We start from the raw sequence: 23,161 nt of genomic DNA, 5'->3' as shown, positions 1-23,161 counted from the left end.
GGCACCCAAAAATGTTTCTGGTATGTGCTGACAGTGGATTTCATTGCTCTGCTGGGCACTCAGGAGAGACTTGGAGGGAACATCAGAGTGAGTTCAGACTGGGTCCGAAGAGAGGCTTAACACTGCTGCTGACAGCTTTGGCTCTCTGCATGTATGAGGCTTGCCGGCCATAGAGCATCAGGGCAGTGGGTTCTCCTTGAAGGCCTGTGAGAGGTGGTTGCAAGAGATAGAGAGAGGGGTGGCAGAGAGGGGGGTGGGCTGGGGATGCAGAGAAAGAAACTTTGACACAGAGGAAAAAAACAGACATGGAAGATAGAAAAACAGAATAAAAAAAGTGAATTTAAAAAAAAAAAAGAGAACAATAGATAAGCAGGGAACAGACAGACCCAAATGAGGTCAGCTACAGACAAGTGGAAAGCAATGGACATTGAGAGACTCACCATAAGAGGTGCTGGGATGACCCTGATACTGAGGACCCCCACCTGGGCTCCCCTGCTGCTCATAGGAATGCTGACCACAGGTGAGTGGAATTCTGGTCTTGTAGTGCCAAGTGGCACTCCACTGCCACCTTTGTCACCTACAGTGCTTCTAGCTATTTCCTGACCTCCTTGTATCCTCAGGCCTGGTCCAGTCACCAATCCCTGCCTCAGCTCCTCGTGGCTTCTGGGCTCTGTCTGAAAACCTGACAGCAATAGAGGGGGCGACTGTCGAGCTGCAGTGTGGGGTCAGTGCCCCTGGCAGTATGGTCCAGTGGGCCAAGGATGGGCTACTTCTAGGTCCCAATCCCAGGATCCCAGGCTTCCCCAGGTACCACCTGGAAGGAGATCCTGTGAAAGGTGAGAAATCAAGAGCCTGAGACCCCCAGCCAATTGCTGAGGCTGTGACCCTGACCCCCCGGGTTCCACCTCCAGGTGAATTCCACCTGCACATTGAAGCCTGTGACCTCAGCGATGATGCAGAATATGAATGCCAGGTCGGCCGCTCGGAGATGGGCCCTGAGCTCGTGTCTCCCAGAGTGATCCTCTCCATCCTGGGTATAGATGAGATATTCCTCCTACAGTACCCAACAAGTTGAGCTTCCAGTCTTTTTCTTCTGTTAGACCCAGGGGTATAGGCTCCCAGTTCCTCTACACTCCGGCCCTGAGTACGGTTTCATTTCCTGAACACAGCCCCAGTCCTCATGTCCACTTTAGTGGTGATGGTTTACCCTAGACACTTCCTCACCAGTTCCTCCCAAGGTGCTTCAACTAATCCCTGAGGCAGGAAGCACAGTCACCTGGGTTGCTGGGCAGGAGTATGTGATCACCTGTGTGTCTGGGGATGCAAAGCCAGCACCGGACATCACCTTTATCCAGAGTGAGTGTGGGTGAATCAGTGGGGCAGCCCAACACCCCTGAAATGGGAAGGGGGCATACCTACACAATGTCCCCCAAGTCACCATCAAAATATGTCCTCCTCGAGATGGGGAGACACTGAGGTCAACATAGGGCCAGCTGGATCAAAAAGGTCATTGGGTGGTGGGGAGGCACCCAGGAGACCCTAGAACTGCAGGTCTGGGGTGGGGGAGAGGGTGACTGTGGCTCAGGTTATATATGAAAAGCTTCAGATGGAGGTGTGGGATACAGCCCCCCAAGGAAATGAAGAGAAGAAGAGGCCCATGACGCAGCCTTGAGGACTCCACTGTTCAGGACATCCTAAAAGTGTGGGAGAACAGAGATGGCACCCAGGTTCCTGTCCTCCAGAACCAAGAGAAAGGGGGTGCTGGGCCCACCCTGAGGATTTCCGGGGTACTTCCTGGACCTACCTTGGGGAGAAACCCTGCACTCCTCTCTCTAGCCTTCTTGTTCCTCTAAGGTGGAAAAACTGTATCAGATGTCTCCACTAACGTGAACGAGGGGTCCCAGGAGAAACTCTTCATCATGGAAGCCACAGCCACGTACGTATGCTGGGGTGTCCTCCCCATACCCTGACCTCCAGATTTTCCCACAAGAGCCCTCTAACCCATGGGTTTAAGCATGGAAACTCGAGTTGTAAATGAATACCTGGGACTGAGCTCTTCACTGAAACACTCAAAACTTCTTCATGCAAAACCCAGTTTGTAGGTATTAAACACAAATATTTAGGCCAGGTATGGATCTCCGGGGCCCCATCTCACTGAAGATCTCTCCTATACAATTCCAGATCTTAGAAAAGATCAGTATGGAGACTTGGCCAGGTGTGGGGACCTTGGATCTCCATCTTGTCACCTGACTCTAGAAATCCCAATCTTCCGGCCAGGGTGACGCCCCAGAGCTCGGATAACGGGCAGTTACTCGTCTGCGAGGGGTCCAGCCCAGCTTTGGACAGCCCCATCAAGGCTTCAGTTACCATGAATATTCTCTGTAAGCAAAGGACGGGAGCAGTTGTGGGCCCTGAGGATGGGAAGGAGTATTTGGGGGTGCTGAAGAATCAGGAATTGTAGAAAATTCAGGCATTGACAACCAGGCATGGTGTTGCACACTTGCAATCCCAGCTCTTGGGAGGTAGAAGCAGAAGGAACATGAGTTCCAGGCCAGCCTGGGCTACACAGTGGAGACGCTGTCTTGAAAACGTAGGGAATGGGAATGTAATTTAGTGGTAGAGCCTAGGATGTCCAAGGCCCCAAATGTCATACCCAGTACCCAAAAAATAAATAAATAAATCAGGCATGCAAAAGAAATTAATTTTAAATATTTATTATTTATTTGTGTGTGTGGCCAGAGAACAACTTGCAAGAATTGATTCTCTCCTTCCACCAAGTAGGTTCCAGGAATTGAACTCAGGTTGCTAAGCTTAGCACAAGCACCCTTACCTCCTAAGACATCTCCCCCATCCATCAAAGTAAATTTAGAAGCAGATTATGGGACCCGAACTGATGGATGGCCGTCCCAGATCCACTGAGTGGTCTCTGCTCCCTAGTCCCCCCAGGACCTCCTGTCATCAGTTGGCCAGGCCTGGAAGAGGGGCATGTGCGAGCGGGGCAGAACCTGGAGCTGCCTTGCACCGCCCTAGGGGGAAACCCACCAGCCACACTACAGTGGCTGAAGGTGAGAACAGAGGCTGGCATGGAGCTTGGGCAGAGGGCAGGGGTCAGGAGCTGATGCTGAGGCCTGTTTTTGTGTCCAGAATGGTGAGCCAGTGGCCATAGCTTGGGGCACAGAACATGCCCAGGCTGTGGCCCACAGTGTGCTGGTGATGACTGTACGACCAGAAGACCATGGAGCACGGCTCAGCTGTGAGTCCTACAACAGTGTGTCTGCAGAAACCCAGAAGCGAAACATCATACTGGAGGTCACCTGTAAGTCCATCTCAGTCCACATCCACAGAACCATCTGTTCCCCTACATCAGGCCTATCTGATGCCAAAGCCAGTCACTCACCAGCAATCCCTCACCCCTGTCCATCTGGGTTGGTCTGTGAAGACCCCAGCTTGGGCTCCTGTCTTTCCTCAATCCATTTGTCCCACAGTCCCCCCCAGCGCCATTACCATCCTGGGATCCACATCGCAGTCTGAGAACAAAAATGTGACCCTCTGCTGTGTCACCAAGTCCAGTCGCCCTCGGGTCCTGCTGCGGTGGTGGCTGGGTGGGCGGCAGCTGCTGCCCACTGATGAAACCGTCATGGATGTGAGGATCTGGAAAAGGATGGTCTAGAGGCCTGGAGGCCTTGATCCCTGAGAAACCCAGACTGGGGCCCTGACTTCTGGGTCTGACAGAGGAGGGGGTGGGATGCTTCACATGTCACTGCTGTGGTCTGGGGTGGACTTAGGCCTCTGGTACCATGGGTGGGGGCAACTCAATCCCCAAGTCTGAAGCTCACTCCCTGCTAGGGCCTACATGGTGGCCACATCTCCATGTCCAATCTGACGTTCTTGGTGCGGAGGGAAGACAATGGCTTGTCCCTCACCTGTGAAGCTTTCAGTGATGCTTTTAGCAAGGAGACCTTCAAGAAGTCACTTACCTTGAATGTGAAATGTGAGCCCTAAACCTTAGCCCCTGGCCTCAGAGACCCCACCCTGAGGCCCAGAGAAAAATGTCTCTCTTCTCACCTTTCTCCTCAGATCCTGCCCAGAGGCTGTGGATTGAGGGACCCCCAGCGGGGCAGTACATCCGGACTGGGACCCGGGTGAGGCTGGTGTGTCTGGCCATTGGAGGCAACCCAGACCCCTCTCTCATCTGGTACAAAGTGGGTACCAAGCAAGAGCTCTTTCCTTCCTTCCTGTCTTTCTTTTTTATCTGTTTGTTATTTTCGAGTGTATGCTCAAATGTGTGTGTGTGTGCCAAAAGACACAGAATGTCTTCCTCAGTCACTCTCCACTATATTTATTTATTTGTTTATTTATTTATTTATTTGGATACAGGGTCTTTCTTCTGTAGCCCTTGCTGGCCTGGAACTCCCTATGTAGAGGCCCAGGCTGGCCTCCATCTCACAGAGATCTGCCTGCCTCCGCCTCCCAAATGCTGGGATTAAAGTCATGTATCATCACCTCCAACTTCCACCTTATTTTTTGAGACAAGATCTCTCACTGCTGGGCTAGCTGGCCATGAGCCTCAAGGATCCTCCTGACTGCTCTCCCAGGGCTATGATAACAGATGTGGCTGCCATGCCTGGGTTTCATGTGGATGCTGGGAATCCAAACTCAGGTCTTTACACTTGCATAACAAGCAGTTTACCGCTGAGTCATCTCCTCAGCCAATTTTTTTTTTTTTTTGGCTGTTTTTGAAACAGGGTCTCCCCATAGCCTCAACTGTCTTGGAATTTGCTATGTAGACCAAAGCTGGCCTTAATCTCACAGAGCTGTGCCTTCCTCTGCCTCCTGAGTGCCACCATGTTGGTCCATTTGCTTTCTGGAGACAATAATCCAGGCTAGCCTTGAACTTTTGATTCTCCTGCTTCCATCCCCCAACCCTCCACTACTGGAAAACATTAGAGATTCTGGAAAGACACAAATGCTATAAGAATTAATGAAATTCTAGGAAAGTTCTGGAAAATTTGGAGAAATAATTCCAGGATAAAAGAAGGAATTTTGGATCAAGATGGAGATTTCTAGAGATAAAAAAATTAATTCAATTTGTATCAAAGAAAATGCATTAATAGTAAAGAAAATCAATATAGAAGAAAATAAAGAGGGAAGAAGGAAGAGAAAAGGAAAAATAAAAAATCTAAGGAGAACCCTGGAATTAAGGGAAAGTTCAGAGGAAATCTTCAGGGAAAGTGGGTATTTTTAAAAAAATATTTTATTTATTGTTTTAATTTTATGTGTACGTGTGTATTGCCTGCCATGTAGGTAAGTGCACCCGTGTCGTGCAATGCCTGTGGGGGTCAGAAGAGGCTGTCGGATCCCCTGGGACTGGAGTTACGGACAGTTGTTAGCTGCCATGTGGGTGCTGGGATTCGAACCTGGGTCTTCTGCAGGAACAGTCAATGTTCTTAACCGCTGAGCCATCTCTCCAGCCCAGAAAGTGGGTATTTTAAGAAAAAGACCCAGTAGGATGAGGTGCTGGGCTCCCTCCTGTCATCCTAGCACTTGAGGGGTAGAGGCAGGCGGATCAAGAGTTCAAGGTCATCCTCAGCTACATAGAGAGTTCAGTTTGAGGTCAGTCTGGGCTATTACAGACACTGTCTCAAGCAAAATGAAACAAAAACAACAGAGGCAAGGAAGAGTGAAAAAAAATTCTAGCCAGCTCTGGAAATTTCAAGGGAGTTTCCTGGCACACAGTATGTGGTAAATATTGCATATCAGGGTTTGGGGGAGTGGGGTTAGAGGTGGAGTAGGAGAGGGGAATGTAGGACAGGCATCAGTCTCACAGGAGGCCTGGGGGAGGTGGGAGAGACTCCAAGACTTGGGGTGCTCAATTCCAGTCCCCACTCCTTTACCCTGGCGGAGTGCCTGCTGGTGAGAGTGCCTTTCCATATCACTCAAAGGCCCTGTCTAAGCTGGTAGCCATCAGTCCAAACAGGGGTATCTCAGGGCTGGATGGGGAAAGACTGGGCTACCTGGGTCCCCCAGCTTGTTCGGGTTCTCAGGACTCGCGCACTGTGACGGAGCCACGGCAGCCCCAGGACCCACGGCCTGTGCAGTTGGGAAGCTTGGAGAAGTCAGGCAGCACTATCTCCCGAGAGCTGGTGCTGATCATAGGTCCATCGGACAATCTGGCCAAGTTCTCGTGCAAGGCAGGCCAGCTCAGTGCATCCACACAGCTGGTGGTGCAGTGTAAGCGCATGTGGCTGGCCTGGTGGGTGGTGGTGGAGAGTGAGCTCTGGGGAATTCAAGCCTGGGAAGGGACCACAAAACTGAGCTGGGTTTGGTGGTTGCTCCAGACCACGGACTGACTCCTCATCCCTGAGTGTCATTTCTCCAACCCCAAGTTCCTCCAACCAACTTGACCATCCTGGCCAACTCATCGACCCTGCGCCCAGGGGATGCCTTAAACTTGACATGTGTCAGCATTAGCAGCAACCCCCCAGTCAACTTGTCCTGGGACAAAGAGGGGGAGAGGTGAGACTGGTCCTTCCCCACCCTAGCTACCTTGGTGCCCAGGAGCCAACCAACCATTGTTACCAGCTCTGAACCAGCTGAGTCCTGACCCAGCTCCCTTCCTGTGCACAGGCTACAAGACGTGGCTGCACCGGCCCAGAGTGCCCCATTCAAGGGCTCTGCTGCATCCAGGAGTGTTTTCCTTCGGGTGTCATCCCGGGACCACGGCCATCGTGTGACCTGTCAAGCCCACAGCGCAGAGCTCCGGGAAACCGTGAACTCTTTCTACCGCCTCAATGTGCTGTGTATGTGCGCAGGCTGGAATCCCCCCATCCCTGCGCAACCCCAAACTATTCCAATCTTCACCTTGACTGTCTCCTTGACCCCTATCCTGAATATTGTGACTTTGCTAACCTCTATCCTGACCCCTGACTGTATACCAGCTCTAACTCCTTCCTGCCCAGTGCCTAACACATAGCTTCTTTCAGGAACTTGACCCTAACCTCTTTTTCTGAAAATGGATCTTTTCAACTTTTTGTTTGATACAGGATTTTCCTGTAGCTCCAGCCGGCCTGGAACTCGCTATGTAGATCAGGTTGGCCTCGAACTCACAAAGATCCACCTGTCTCTGCCTCCCAAGTGCTGGGATTAAAGGCATGTGATAATACAACCAGCTTAATTTTTTTCCAGGTTGTTTTTTGGGGGGTTCCAAAATGAACCTTAGATTTTAAATATTTATTCATGTATTTAGCTTTGGACATAAAGTTTGGATTCATTTTATGTGTGTCTGTTTTGCCTGCATGTGTTTAAGTGCACCACATGTGTGCAATGCCCACAGAAGCCAGAAGAGGGTGTCAGAGCCTCTGGAACTGGAGTAACTGTTAGGTGCCATGTGGGTTCTTGGAACTGAACCCAGGTCTGCTGCAAGAGCAACCAGTGCACTTAACTGCTGAGTCATCTCTCCAGCCCCAGCTTTTTTGTTTGGGGAAGGTGTGAGACAGGATTTTGCTATACAGCCCTAGCTGGTCTAGAACTGGCTTTGGCCTAGAACTTGCAGCAATTCTCCTATCTCTGCTTCCTGAATGCTGGAATTACAGGCATGCGTCACCTTGCTTGGTTCTAATTTTTTTTAGTTACATTTGTTTGTTTATTTATTTATTTATTTTATTTGATTATTGTGTGTGTGTGTGTGTGTGTGTGTGTGTGTGTGTGTGCGCGCGCGCGCGCGCGCGCCTGCGGGCTGAAGTGCATGCATAGGTCAGAGGACAACTTACAAGATCGGTTCTTTCCTCCCACCATGTGGGTCCCAGGGATTGAACTCAGGTCGTCAGACTTGGCAGCAAGCATCTTTACTCTCTGACCACTCTCGCCAGATCTTAGCTTCTATCCTGAGCCTTGTCTCTGATCTGTTCTAACGTGACCTTGTCTACAACCTTAGCCCTAGTCACCACTCTAACTTTAACCCTGAACTATTTCTCTGTCCCTCCCTCCCCCCCCCCCCCCCCCCCGTCTCTCTCTCTCTCCTTTCCCACCACTCTTGACTCCCTGGGCGGCCCCCTCTGAAGACCCTCCAGAGTTCCTAGGGGAGCAGGTGCTGGTGGTGACCGCGGTGGAGCAGGGCGAGGCGCTGCTGCCTGTGTCCGTGTCCGCGAACCCCGCCCCCGAAGCCTTCAACTGGACCTTCCGCGGCTACCGCCTCAGCCCAGGTGTGGGAAGCTGCGGGGTGAAGGGTACGGGCCCGGGGGCTTGGACGGGCCTTCCAGGCTCTTCACCCTGGCCTCCCCCAGCTGGCGGCCCCAGGCATCGCATCCTGTCCAGCGGAGCTCTGCAGCTGTGGAACGTAACGCGCGCGGACGGTGGGCTCTATCAGCTGCATTGCCAGAACTCGGAGGGCACCGCGGAGGCGCTGCTGCGGCTGGACGTGCACTGTGAGACCCCTCAGCATTCTGGGGACCTGGGGGTCTCTGGGAGCCTCCGCCTACCCTGAAAACCACACCCACCCAGGGAATCTTGCCCACCAAGCAGCCATCTCATTGTGGAAGCTCCGTCCACCCCATCCATCCTAGAACGATCCCATTTTGGAAGCCCTAGTTCTGCCCGCTAGAGAAACATCCCCTCCCCCATGCAATCTGCACAAAGATTACTTGGGAGCTACTCCATCAAGGAAACCAAGCTCTGTGGAATTCCACCCCGATACCGGTCGTAGAAGCACAGTAGAGAGTGGGGATAACCTCATGAAACCCCCAGAGCTCTCCTCCAATAAGCGCTAGGCACAGAGGGCAAGCTGTACCCACATCCCCACCATTCCGGACACCCCTCCTTCTGGAGGCTTTTCCTACCATGGCTGGTTTCCAAGCCCCTGTCCCCCACCAGATGCTCCCAGCATCCGTGCCCTCCGGGATCCTACTGAGGTTAACGTTGGGGGTTCTGTGGACATAGTCTGCACTGTTGATGCCAATCCCATCCTCCCGGGAATGTTCAGCTGGGAGAGGCTGGTAAGCGCCCAACCTTTGGTGAATGAAGATGGGGCTAGGGAAGAGTGGTCTCTTGGTTGTGCGCTTCTAAGGAGTGGGTACCACATCTATATAAGCCTGTGTAACTACACTGGTCAGAGCATGTTCCAGGAATGAATGGTTTTTTTGAATGGCAGATGAATGGGCAGATAAGTGAATGGGGTTAGGGGATATGGACGGACATATGGGTGCTTAAGTAGGTGAACAAACAGGTGAATGGGTGAATGAAAGGATGGAGAAATGGATGGGTGGCTCCATGTACGAGTGAGATGCATGAATAGGTAGATAGACTGGATTAGGAGGTGGCAGTGGATGGATCAGTGGAAAGAGGTCTGTGGAAGATGATGAATTAATTGATCAATGGAGAGGTGGGTATATAGGTAGCTGGATAGATAGGCAAGCAGGTGCATGTACTTATGAATGTGGGCATGGAGGAGTGAACCAATGATGTGGATGAGTAGAAAGATGAAAGACGGATGAAACTGGCCCAGAGAGCTGGCTCAGCAGGTAGAAGCACCTGCCATGCAAGCCTGATGACTTAAGTTTGATCCCTGGAACCTGTGCTGGAGGAAAGAATCGGCTCCCGAAAGCTGTTCACTTGCATGCTGTTGCACACGTGTGCCTGTACTTCCCTACACACATCACACACACACTCACACTCACACTCACAATAATAATAATATTTAGAAATTTCGAAAAGAAGGAAGACAAATGATTAGGTACCTTAGTGGATGAGTCGGTGGAAGGGCAAATAGACAGGTAAGTAAATATGGTTTTGGTTTTTCATTTTGTTATTTTATTTATTTATATTTAATTTTTATTTTATGTGTATGAGAGTTATGCCTGCATGTATGTAAGAGGGTATTGGAATCCCTGGAACTGGAGTTACAGATGGTTGTTAGCCACCAAGTGTGTGCTAGGATTCAAACCCTGGTCTTCTGCAAGAGCAGCCTGTGCTCTTAACCACTGAGCCATCTCTCCAGCCCCTTGTTGCTATTATTTTAAATTGATTTATTTACTTATGTTGTGTGTGCATTTTGAGGTCAGAGGACAACCATAGAAGTCCATTCTCTCCTTCTACCATGTGGGTCCCATGGGTTAAACTCAGGTCATCAGCCTTGGCAGCAGGTACCTTTACCCACTGAGCCTTCTTACCAGCCCATTGTTGTTGTTGTTTAATTAATTAATTACTTATATTTTATGTGTATGAGAGTTTTGCCTGCATGTGTATACGTGCACCCATGTCGTGCAATGTCTACAGACGTCAGAAGAGGGCATTGGATCCCCTGGAATTGGAGTTAGGGATGGTTGTGAGTCACCATGCGGGTGCTGGGAACCAAGTCCAGGCCCTCTGCAAGAGCAGCCAGTGCTCTTAACTATTGTACCATCTCTCCAGCAACCCCCATTGTTGTTGTTGTTTTGAGACAGTTTCACATAGCCCAGGCTAGTCTATCTATCTATCTATCTATCTATCTATCTATCTATCTATCTATCATCTATCAATCATCTACCTATCATCTATACACCCACATATGTACACATATTTGAAACAAGATCTTGTTATGTTTAGGCTGACCTGGAACTTGCTATGTAGCCCAGACCGATCTTAAACTTGGGATTCCTTTGCCTCTTCCTCTCAGGTGTTGGGAGTATAGATGTGAACCACCTCATCTGGCCCAGTCAATTTTTTTTGTAGTGTTAGTGACTGAATCCAGGGCTTTAACCACTGAACAATCTTTGTAGCCCAAATTCAGGGCTTTGTGCATGCTAGGCAAGTGCTTTCCCATTGAGCTGTACCCCAAGTCTGTAGATAGTTAAATGAATAGATGGACTGATGATGTGGGTGGGTAGTGGATGGTTCCAAGCAAGCATGAATGCCTAGATAAATGTATGGATGGTTGGTTGGCTAGACCAGTGGATGAATGAATGGATTAGATCAGTGATTGGATGGATGGTAAGAGAAAATTTCACCAATTTAGATCATGGAGGGTGTCTCAGATGAAGAATGGGGCTTTAGATGGGGACAAAATTGGGGATAATCTGAAGACTGACTAGAGGTAAGCTCTTGTATCTTGGGGTACTAGGGGGAAGATGAGGAGGACCTGAGCCTAGATGACTTGGAGAAGACATCAAAGGGATCCACTGGGCGTCTGCGGATTCACCAGGCCACACTGGCCCAGGCTGGTGCCTACCAGTGCATTGTGGACAACGGGGTGGCACCTGCAGCCCGAGGGCTGGTCCGTCTTGTCGTCAGATGTGGGTAACCTCAGGGCCTGCCAATAACCCATGGCTCTCCCGTGCTCCCACACATCTCATGTTGATCCCTCAACCTGTCCTAGTTGCCCCCCAGGTGGATCATCCCGCTCCCTTAACTAAAGTGGCTGCAGCTGGGGACAGCACCAGTTCGGCCACCCTCCACTGCCGTGCCCGGGGTGTCCCCAACATTGACTTCACTTGGACCAAAAATGACATCCCTCTGGATCTCGAGGATCCCAGGTAAACATGAGTATAGTCAGGTAGTGCTCCAGCCCCAACTCTGGTCATCTAGCCCCAGGTCTCCTCCCCACTGCATCCTCTCCAGGTACACAGAGCACACCTACCACCAGGGTAGTGTTCACAGCAGCCTCCTGACTATTGCCAACGTGTCTGCAGCCCAGGACTATGCCCTCTTCACATGCACAGCCACCAATGCCCTTGGTTCGGACCACATCAACATTCAACTCGTCAGCATAAGTATGATGGGAGCAATTGGGGGAGGCGGGTGATGAGGGGGACCCCTCCTCTGGTCAACTGCCATGACCCGGTTTGACTGGAACCTGGAAGTGCCTCTGACATTTGAGAGGTGTTTATGTCAGGACAGACTTTCCCTGCATGTATGTAGTGCACTACATGCATGCCTGGCACTCTCAGATGTCAGAAGAGGGTGTCAGATCCAGGGGGAACTAGAGTTACAGACAGTTGTTAGCCACCATGTGGGTGCTGGGAATTGAACCTCGGTCCTCTGCAAGAGCAGTAAGTGCCCTTAACTGCTGAGCTATCTCTCTAGTTCCCTTGTTTTGTTTTCTTGAGACGAACTCTCGCTATGTAGCCCAGGCTAGCCTCAGACTTACTATATGGCCCAGCCTGGCCTCAAAATAGCAATCCTCCTGCCTCAGCCTCCAAAGAGCTGAGATTACCAGGCCTAGCTGGCTTTTTAGGGGTAGGGGAGTGGATGCTGGAAATCAAACCCAAAGCCTTGTGTTTATTAGGTAAGTGCTCTACCACTGAGCCTCACCCCTAACCTGGAGAAGGAACTCTTTCTCTTCCTAACAACTGTGTGGAAATATTAAAATTATATCTCATTGACTCCTTTCAGATTCCAGCTCATCCCTAAACCAATCATTTGGTCAGGGGAAGCGATACTAATTGGCCAAGTTTGATCACATATCGCTCAGACCCAGAGTGGAATTATTTCTAACTGAAGCAGTGTGGACTGAGAGTGTGGCAGGGAAGTTCTCGAATGTTCATCACCAAGGAAGTGAGAGAAATAGACGTGAGGCTAGCACTACTGCAAAGGACCATACATTCGTTATATATTATATATAGTCATACATATATTATTTGCAAATTCATCTACTCACTGAAACTTGTTTGTGGTCCCTAAATCAATACTTACTGTGCTTTCATGATCAGTCAAAGCCATGTTCAAGTGATGGAAAGTGAGGCGCTTGGTGAGCACATTCTTATTAAGGACAAACACGGTGACATTCTGCCTTCTTGTCCCAGCTTTCACCCTGCAAATAAGTGTCTTTTCTCTGACCCGAGTGCCACACTGTTCTGTTGATTGTTTGTTTGTTTTTGTTTTTTATTGGTACTTTTTAAATGTTTCCAAAGTAAAAGATTAAAATACTGTATCCTGAGCCAGGTGTGGTGGCACACACCTTTAATTCCAGCACTTGTGGGGCAGAGACAGGAGGATGGATCTCTGAATTCAAGGCCAACCTGGCCTATAGAGAGAAAACCCTGTCTGCAAAAAAAAAGTTGATGAAAAAAGTTGAGCTGAGGGGTTTGGAGCAACTTCATCGTGTGCCTCACCTTGAAACAACATTTGGGATTTTTGGATTCAGTGTTCAAAGTGAACTTATTTGAGTGCAGTGACAGTGAATAAAAATCAACTGCCTGTTACAAATCATTCTAAGAAACCCTGGAAGGAAACTTCTAGAATCCTTTTGTCTCCTTTACTTCCTCCCTCCTCTCCCAAGGCCGCCCTGACCCTCCATTGGGGCTGAAGGTTGTGAGCCTGACCCCCCACTCCATAGGACTGCAGTGGAAGCCTGGTTTCGATGGGGGCCTGCCTCAGAAGTTCCACATCAGGTAGGTCCCCAGCAAAGCAGGTGAAGGGTGGCAAACAGTGGGTACAGGACACTGCTGAAGAGAACACTCTCCTTATCCTGCAGGTATGAGGCCCTGGAGATACCAGGGTTCCTCTACGTGGATGTCCTACCACCCGAGGCCACCACCTTCACACTGACTGGGCTGCAGCCAGCTACGAGATACAGGATCTGGTTGCTGGCTAGCAATGCCCTTGGGGACAGTGGATTGGCTGACAAGGGGATCCAGGTCTCCATCACTACCCCAGGTGGGAAGGGACAGTTGTGGGCAGAGTGGAATTTCTTAGGGAACTTACAGGATGGTATAGTGAAGTAGATACTATAATCTTTCCTCTTTTACTGATAAAAGAACTGAGGCCCAAAGAGGTTAAGAAAATTGACCAAGGTCACACAGCTAGGAAAAGATGAAGATGAGATTGAAACTCAGGTAGATGAGCACCAGGGAGCAGCTCTTAGTCACTGACCTATAACAACTGGAAGAATGAGAAAGCAGTTTTAATTGAAAGAAAAAAAAAAAATATATATATATATATATATATAATTTGGAGATGCAGCTAAGGTAGTATGTAGAAGGTAAATCATAGCATAAATTGTGTATATTCCATTTTTTAAACCAAACAAAAAGGCAAGCCAGAGAGATGGCTCAGCAGGTAAAGGTGCTTGCCGCCAAGCCTAATGACCCAAGTTTGATTCCTAGAACCTACATCATGGAAAGAGAGAACTGACTCACAAAAGTTGCCCTCTGATCTCCAAATGGTGCCTCCCCCGAAATAACTAACTAAAATTTAAAAAAGAAAACAAGAAAGGCTTTGAGTGGATAGTCTATGTTTCCATCTTCTAAAACTAGAAAAAGAAGAATGAGTCAAACCAGAATCAAACAGGAGGAAGAAAATAATAAAAGGAAGAGCGGCAGTTAATGAACAGAAAATCAGCTGAAAAGAAGTCAAGGAAACCAAAAGCTGGTTCTTTGCAAAGGTCAAGAGATTGTATACAACTGATTAAGAGAAGAAAGAGAGAAAATACACATTATCTGTATCAGGAATGAGAAAGAAATATGACTTCTAGCCTCACACAGAAACAAAGACAATTCCAAGGGAATATTGTAAGTGATCTTAGGGAAATAAATGCAGTTACTTTGAAGAAATGGACAAATTCCTTGAAAATGACCCATGAAGATAGGGATATAGCTCAGTGGTAGAGCACCTACCTATAATTCCCCAGTGAGGGGCTGGGGGTGGGACTCAACGGTAGAACACCTGCTTAGGAGCCCCCAGTGAGGGGCTTGGGGCATGGCTCAGTGGTAGAGCATCTGCCTGGCATGCGAGAAACCCTGATTCAATCCCTGGCACCCCAAGAAAATGGCCAGGGAATTTTCTGAGATTCTAACAGGCATTGCAGTGTAGGAGCTAATCCCACAGTCTGGTTTACAGGAGCCAGAAGCCTACCACTTCCTAGTTTTGTAGCCTTAGACAAGTGCCTCTGTTTCTAAAAATAGTTTTTATTTGTTCCTTTATGTTTTGTTTATTGAGACAGGATTTCATTCTGTAGCTCAGGCTGGCTTAGGACTCACTATGTAGCCTAGGCTGGCCTGGAACTCGTGAGTGCTGGGATTGCAGGTGAGCACCACCATCCCAGCAAGATATAGATTTCCCCACAGATCTCTCTGCCTCAGTTTCTGAAAGTAGGTTCAGATGGTTGTGAGAATTAAATGGGTGAACATAGCTAAAGTGCTTTCCAAACAGGGCCAGTAGGAAATAATGGTGTAAAGATGAAGGAAAAGCCTGGGCTCAGCCTGTTTACTTTGCCCAGGAAAGCCTCCTTAAAACCCCTACTTCTGTCTTTCTCTAATAGAACAGCATTTTTCTTCTGCATGGAAAATAAGATTCCTTTCCCATTCCTGCAGCCTTGCCCGCTCTTCCCCCTAACCCCCCACCCTCCTCCACTCCTTATAGCCCAGTCTTACCTTTGAGCACTAAAACACAAAGAACGATATCACCTCCCTTACTCTAGAATTTATACCTCTACTAAGGGACCCTGAGAGAGGCTAACACCTTTAAATTTTTTTAAAATCTTTATTTTACATATATTTATTTTATTTTTTATTTTTATTTAATTGTTGTGTATTTCATAAAGAACATCTCAATCAATCTTAATTATCTTAATTATCTTAATTATCTTCCCCGCTGGCACCCTCCCATAGTCCTCCTACTGGAATTTATACATTCTATCATTTGTGTTAAGGCCTATTATGTCAAGTGAGTGTTCCCAGATGTCCCTCAACACAAGTTCATATTTATTTATTTACTGTGTGTATGTACATGTGCGTACATGCCACAGCCTGGCTATAGAGGTCAGAGGACAACTTGTAGGAGTCAGTTCTCTCCTTTCCATCATGTGGTTTCTGGGGATCAAACACAGGTCTTCAGGCTTAGTGGCAAATGCCTTTACCCAATGAGCCATCTTCCTTTCCTGGATCAACATCGTTTTGATTAATTCAAAAATTGATCATTCAGGTTAAAGGAACACATACACTATAACACACTGATTAATAATTCATTGTTATTATTGGCATAGAACTGCTATAATGTATTGCCCTTGTTATCGGCAATTTCCGGCAGTCTTTAAAATGTCCCTAAGAAGCCACATGCCTGTTCCATCAGTTTTAAAGTGAGCTGAAAAGCTTAAAAGACTGAGGGATTCTTCAGGCTTAACCGATTCTTGGTATTAATGTGAATCTCTCTATGCACCCTGCAGGCCTGGACCAGACTCCTGGAGATGTGGATCACCAGCTGCCCACAGAGCAGCCTCCAGGCAAGTGTCCCTTCCCTGAGCCCCTCCCTTCCTCTGAGAGTGGAACCTTTTGTTTTGCTTTGTTTTGTTGAGACAGGGTCTCCTTGTAGCCCCAGCTGGCCTGGAACTCATTATGTAGACTAGGCTGGCCTTGATCTCACAGAAATTGGCCTACCTCTGCCTTCCGAGTGCCGGGATTAGAGGTGCGTGCCACAGCACCTGGCCCACTTCTGGTCTTTTTGGTGGGTCTCTTCCCTTGTGGTCACAGGTGCTTAAGACCTCTCTAAGTCCCTACAGACTCCCAGCTGTTTCCTTGCCATCTTGCCTAAAGTTATACGTTTTCTCTTTTCCCAAGTTAGTTTAATTCTTTTGCAATACTGGGGATCAAACCCAGGGCCTTGTGCATGATAGGCAAGCACTCTACCATTGAACTACATCCTCAGCCCACCTCCCCCATTTTTTTTCTTACACATACCATAATATAAATTGTTAGATTATCAAGATCATTTTTCCTGTTCATTTCTGAAACAGAGTCTTGCTATGACTTTGTGGTGACCCTCCTACCTCAGCCTCCCAGTATACCATCATGCCTGATGTGCTTTAATTTAATGCTAATTTTAAAAATATTTATTTTTTAAAAAATTGTATGTGTATGAGTGTATTGCCTGCATGTATGTAAGGGTACCCATGTTATGCAATGCCTGTGAAGGCCAGAAGAGGGCATTGGATAGCCTGGAACTGGAGTTACGGATGATTGATAGCATCCATGTCAGTGCTGGGATTCAAACCCAGGTACTCTGCAAGAGCAGCTAGTGCTCTTAACCACAGAGCCATCTCTCCAGCCCATCACAGTTTTTGAGGCTAGTCTAGACTGCATAGTGAGACTCAAAAAATTAAAAGTAAACAGCAACAGCAGAGCTAGCTGCCTCTCCACGCTCCATGAGGAGGCTGTATCAGGTAGCTTTAGCTGTGTAACAAACCATCCCAGACATGTAGGTTTATAGCAACACACATTTTTTCCCATGATTCTGTGATTTCTGGGACAGTTCTGGTCTGGGTAGGTTTAAATCATCTCCACAGTCCACTGGCAGCTGGGCTGGGACTGAATGAACACAAATGGATTCCTCATGTGTGTGGCAGTCATTGGGCTCACGGTTGGGACCATGGAGTTAACTGAGCCACATGCCAGTCCTTGGAGTGTTCACATGGAGGTGATCGCTGGGTTCAAGAACAGCAATCAAAGCTGAGCTTTGATTTGCTAGCACTTCTCTCAAGTTTCTAATTCTGTCACACTTGCACTTGTCCCCATTGGCAAATGGTGTGGCTGAACATGGAGCTGGTATAGAAGGGAATTCAGCCAGGGTATGGAATTATGACCATTTGACAAACAACCCAGGCCTGTAATCCTGGCTTTGGGGATGCTTGACATGGCAGGATTGACACAAGTTCAAGGCCAGCCTGCGCTATAGAGTAAGATCCTGTCTCAAAACAAACAAGCCTGGCACAGTGGCATGTACCTGTAATCCCACCACTTAGGAGATAGAAACAGGAGGGTCAGGAATTCAAGGCCATCCTTGGCTATGTAACAAGTTCAAAGCCAGTTTAGGCTACGTGAAACCTTGTCTCACAAAAACTAAAGCCAAGCCAAACAAACAAGATTGACTGGCTAGTTCCACAAAGACCAATAGCATTGTTAGCAGAAGAGAGGCACCCTGCAGCTATGTGCCTTGTCCTCTTGGCTGAGATGGAAGGAGCTGGAAAGAAGTCATTTGAGATGGACTTTGTAGAATGACTAGAAGTTTTCTGGGGAACAAATGGGCATAGAAGACAGTCCCCACTTGGGTATTCTATGGTTCGTGAGTGTGAATTTGCCTTGATGATTCTGCAAACAACTGATGGCTACTTTGTGTACTTAGAAGTCCCAACACCAGGGTTAGTGTGTATAGCTGGAGCTCTAGGAAAAGGCTAGATCATAGAAGGTCTTAAGTGCCTACCTAAGGAGCTGAGGTGACCTACTTAGTCCATAGACAGGACTCAGTGGAGGGAGGACCTGCTGCTAATGGTTTGGCACAAGAAAGAAACGAACTGCCATTGGGTGTCGAGAAGGGATGGAGGGGCTGGGAGATGGCTCAGTTGGTTAAGTACTTGCTGTGCAAGCTTGAGAACCTAAATTCAGACCCTTCCTCCAGAACCCACACAAAAGCCTGGTGTGGCCATCACATCTATGACCCAGTGCTAGAGAACAGAGACAGGCAGACCCCAGGTGCTTGGTGGCCAGCTAGTCTAGGCCGACCTGGGTCTGCACAGTCAGTTCCAGGCCAACCTGGTCTACATAGTGAGTGCCAGGCAAGCTGGGGATACAGAGAGACCCTGTCTCAAAAATAAAGTGGAGAGTGATAAAGGAAGATGCTCAAGGTAGACCTCTGGTCTCCACACATGCACACACAAGGGAGCACACCCTACACACCTATGAGCGCACACAAAATTAATTAACTTTTAATTTTTTTGTATATTACTTTTATATGTATGAGTGTATTGCCTGCATGTATGTAAGTGCACCCATGTCATGCAATGTCCACAGAGGTCAGAAGAAGGCATCGGATTCCCTTGGAACTGGAGTTACAGATGGTTGTTAGCTGCCTTGTGGGTGTTAGGAATCAAACCCCGGTCTTTTGCAAGAGCAGTCAGTGCTCTTAACCACTGAGTCATCTCTCCAGCCCCCAGAAATTAATTTTTAAAACAGAAGTGGAGATGAAGCCCCAGGCCCATTTGCTTCTTTGACCTTGGAGGAGTGCTCTGGTAGGTCAGCCTATCAGCTGCTTCTGTTGTCACTGACACAAATTGCCTAGCAGAACAACTTTAAAAAGAAGAATTTATTTTGGTTCATGGTTTTAATTTTTATTGATTTATTTTTGTTTTATGTGTATGAGTGTTTTACCTACATGTATGTAGGTGTACTACATATGGAAAATGCCCACAGAGGCCAGAAAAGGGTGTCAGATCCCCTGGAACTGGAGTTATGATGGTTGTTAGCTACCATGTGAGTGCTGGGAACTGAACCACGTCCTCTGCAAGAGCAGCCAGTGCTCTTATCCACGGAGCCATTGCTCCAGCCCTTTGTTCATAGTTTTGGAGGTGTCAGTCCACCATGGCAGGGAGAGTATGGGGCACAGCTCTGTTCACATCATGGCAAACAGAAAGCACAGGAGAAATGTCAGTGCTCGGGCTGGCTTTTCCCTCTTTGGTTCACTAGTGCTCCTGGCTCAGGGTGATGGTGCCCCCCACACTCAGGGCAGGCCTTTTCCTCTCAGTCAATCCATCCTGGAAACTTTCCCCAGACACACCCAAAGGTGTGCCACACAGATCTCCTAGATGATTTTTTTTTGTCTTTTTGAGACAGGGTCTCCCTGTAGCCCCACCTGACCTGGAACTCGCTATGTAGACCAGGTTGACCTTGAACTCACAGAGATCTGCCTGCCTCTGCCTCTCAAATGCTGGGATTAAAGGCATGCGCCACCATGCCTGGCTTTCCTAGGTGATTCTGACTGCAGTCAGGTTGATACTGAAGATAAACTATCAGTCAAGGGACAGGATTTCTTGGGGTCCTTTTCCCAGCCTGCTCCCAGTTGTTGGAGGCTCAGCAAGGGGCATTTTCTACCCCAGGACCCCCTCGGTCGCCCCTGTTGCCAGTGCTGTTCGCACTTGGAGGTCTGCTGCTGCTTTCCAATGCCTCCTGTGTTGGTGGACTCTTATGGCGGCGGAGACTAAGGCGCCTTGCTGAGGGTGAGGAGAGACCTTCTCCCTGTCAGATGGGGACCCTGGGGATGCTACCCAAGGCCTATGTGGGCTTGAACAGAATCTCTGACCCCCTTTTCCCTGTTTCTTTCAGAAATATCAGAGAAGACAGAGGCAGGGTAAGAATATTCTTCTGCCAAGAAGGCTCTGAGGGAGGAGGTTTGGGTATGGGTGGCAGAGAGTCAACACCCACTTTCATCCACACATCCATTCTGGAAGATCGGAGGAGGACCGAGTGAAGAATGAATATGAAGAGAGTCAGTGGACTGGGGACCGGGACACTAGAAGCTCCACGGTGAGTGGGGGTGGTCAGCTTCAGTTAATTGTCCTTTCCTGGAACTGGGAGTTGAGGGATGGAAAGGAGTTTATCTGCTGTTTTGTGCTTGTGTGTGTGTGTGTGTGTGATGTGTGTTCATGCATGTGCACCTGTGTACATGTGTGTGCATGTGTGTTCATGTGTGTGACAGGTTAGCACAGCAGAAGTGGAGCCATATTACCACTCCATGAGGGACTTCAGTCCTCGGCTGCCCCCCACCCTGGAGGAGGTGTCTTATCCTCAAGGTGAGTCACAATCACACCCGGATGCTCCACCCCCATTTGGAGGTAACCCTGACAGCTGGATTGGGTCCCCCATTGTCTTTTCTTCTGTACTGTATTAGTTGCTTCTGTTCTACTATGACCAAAATTCCAGATAGAACTTAAGGGAGGATAAATTTATTCTGACTCACTCAGAGAGTTCTGTCCGTTGGCTGCATATGTGCATTGCAGAGGAAAGATGCTCACTTCGTAGTGGATAGGAACAGAGAGTGAGCCAAACAGGAACAGGCCAGAGGCAAGAAACCCTCAAGGACATGTCCCAGTGACCGATTTCCTCCAGCTACACATGCTGTCCACTAAAGCTTCCAGAACCTCCTAGGTGGACCAAGTCCCTAGGACCTGAGCCTTGGGGGAGATACTTCCCATTCAAACCCTAACATACTCCAACTTCACACTTTGCAGGTATTGAAGATGAGGACTTGGCCTTCCCTAGACACATGTATGATGAGGTGGAGAGAGCCTATGGCCCATCTGGGGCCTGGAGACCCCTCTATGATGAAGTACAAATGGTGAGATTCTTATCACCAGCTTGTCCAGGCTGAAAACCCACTACCTACTGCTTGTATCAGTTAGGGTAAACAAGCTGTTGTGACAAAGAGGCCCATCTTCAATGCAGTAACTAAAAGAACTAAAGTGGTACATCTAGAGCCAGGCACAGTAGCCTGTGCCAGTAATCACAGCACCCAGGAGGCTGAGGAAGAAGCATTGTGAGTTCCAAGCCAGCCTTGGCTACATAGCGAGACTCTATCTCAACAAAATCCAACAAAACAAAACAAAAAGTGTGACTTATCGTGTGGCCTAACCAGTGCTCCAGAGTCTCTGGGCTGAGCTTCGCTCTAGAACTGCTCATCCCTGGCGTGGTTCTCAGGTTCTCTGAGCCCATCCTCAAAGAAGCGCAGCCGGGGCGCTGTCCATGGTTCTGGAGCACAAATGGACTATGGGAAATGTCCTGCATGGGGTCAGGACAGCAAATATTTTGGGCTTTCTGAGACATATGGTCTTCCTCAAAACTGCTCATCCCTGTCATCATATGGTAGAAGCAGTCACAGCACACAAATGAGGCTGTATTCCAATGAAACTATATTTGGATGCTGAGTTTTGGATTTAATTTAATTTTCATACACCACAAATACTGTCTTTCTTCAATTTTTCTCTGACAATTTATAAATATAAACTTATTTTTAGCTCTTGGGTGATACAAAAGCAGGTGGGGGAATATTTGGCTCATGGATCAACCTGCTCTAAGGTTTACTGAACTAAATAGCCATTTTCTCTCAGTCCTAGAACGAAGCGTACCTCCAAGAAAAGACATCTTACATGACCTTTTTCTCCTCCTTTCCTTTTCTTTTCTTTTTTTGAGACAGAGTTTCTCTGTAGCCCCAGCTGGCCTGGAACTCACCTTGTGGACCAGGCTGGCCTTAAATAGCAATCTCCCTGCCTCAGCCTAAGATCACTGGTGTTTACTACCACACCTGGATGTCTTCCATTGTGATGGGGAAATGTGTTGGGATTGCATGGGACAGACAACTGGCATCCCACAATGCCATAGCTAACATCATGAGGTTGCTTTTATTATTGGTTGGTTGATTGATTGATTGATTGATTGATTGATTGACTGAGACCAGGCTCACTCTGTAGCCCTCAAACTCCTGACAAGTCTACTGTCACAGGCTTCCAAATGTTTGGATTGTAGGCATGAGCCACCACATCTGGCTCTCAGTATTTTTTGAAAAAGCTTTCATATTCTTAACATTTACATTATTTTCCTGACATGAAATCATGAGATATCTTGGATTTGCTTCAAATGAATCCATTTGATGCAAATGGAGTTTGAGACGAATCAAAATGGAGCAAGGGTCAATAGATAGTGTTGAAGTCAGGTGGTGTGTACAGAGACAGGAGTTTGTGAAGACGGCTCACAATAATCACTCTCTTCTGTGTGTAGGTGGAATCTTCTCTATAATTCAGGGTTAAAGCTAGCCATGGTGGCACATGCCAATAATTTCAGTACTCAGAAGGCTGGGGCAGGATGATTTCAAATTAGTCAACCTGAGCTGCTACCTGGGGTGGGGGATGGAGACAGAGACAGAAAGAGATAAAGAGAAATTTTTTTCTTGAGGTGGTGGGGGGGGTGTCTTATGTAGCCCATGATAGCCCAGAACTCACTATGTAGCACAGACTTTCCTCAAAATCACAGCAGGAGCCCCAGGGACACTAGGATTCTAGTCATGCACCACCACACCCAGTTTACCATGGCTTTTTGGTTCCTTTTGGGGGTTGGGCAGAATTGGGGATTGAACACAGGGTCTTAAGGATGGTAGGCATGTGCTTTACTACTGAGCTATATCCCTAGCCCTAAAACATTTTTATTCTGGGAAGTTAATCAGGGATATGTGTCCTCCAGAGCTGTGGTGATATCCCACAGGGCATCTCTTTGTAGCTCTAACTTTTTTACTTCTTGCCTCCCAGGATCCCTATGACTACCGCTGGTCTGAGGCCAAGTATGAAGATCCAAGAAGAATCTATGACAAAGTGGCAGCAGATGTAGACACTGTGGAACCCAGTTCTCTACCTTTTGAGCTGAGGGGACACCTGGTGTGA

At 48.2% G+C, this 23,161-nt stretch overlaps 1 protein-coding gene across 2 annotated transcripts; it reads left to right on the top strand.

The window, feature by feature from the left end:
• The first annotated feature begins 420 nt into the window (after nucleotides 1-420).
• Nucleotides 421-23,161, top strand: Nphs1 (NPHS1 adhesion molecule, nephrin). 2 transcript variants are annotated; one of them, XM_008828055.1, is made up of 29 exons: nucleotides 421-520; nucleotides 621-836; nucleotides 912-1,034; nucleotides 1,228-1,356; nucleotides 1,855-1,936; nucleotides 2,278-2,381; nucleotides 2,938-3,065; nucleotides 3,145-3,316; nucleotides 3,486-3,643; nucleotides 3,847-3,991; nucleotides 4,078-4,202; nucleotides 6,045-6,231; nucleotides 6,387-6,516; nucleotides 6,628-6,800; nucleotides 8,061-8,201; nucleotides 8,283-8,423; nucleotides 8,869-8,990; nucleotides 11,093-11,264; nucleotides 11,348-11,504; nucleotides 11,590-11,741; nucleotides 13,250-13,361; nucleotides 13,445-13,626; nucleotides 16,133-16,189; nucleotides 19,832-19,951; nucleotides 20,058-20,082; nucleotides 20,183-20,258; nucleotides 20,431-20,524; nucleotides 20,963-21,069; nucleotides 23,030-23,161. In XM_008828055.1, exons 1-29 carry the CDS (start codon nucleotides 421-423, stop codon nucleotides 23,159-23,161), a joined length of 3,762 nt encoding a protein of 1,253 aa, XP_008826277.1. The 2 variants fall into 2 exon arrangements, with proteins under 2 accessions (XP_008826277.1, XP_008826276.1); XM_008828054.1 differs by having other exon boundaries at nucleotides 20,431-20,525; nucleotides 20,955-21,069.

Source organism: Nannospalax galili, unplaced genomic scaffold, assembly GCF_000622305.1.
Source record: "Nannospalax galili isolate Female #2095 unplaced genomic scaffold, S.galili_v1.0 scaffold833, whole genome shotgun sequence".
Taxonomy (NCBI): Eukaryota; Metazoa; Chordata; class Mammalia; order Rodentia; family Spalacidae; genus Nannospalax; species Nannospalax galili.
This window is presented reverse-complemented; position numbering and strand designations above follow the sequence as displayed.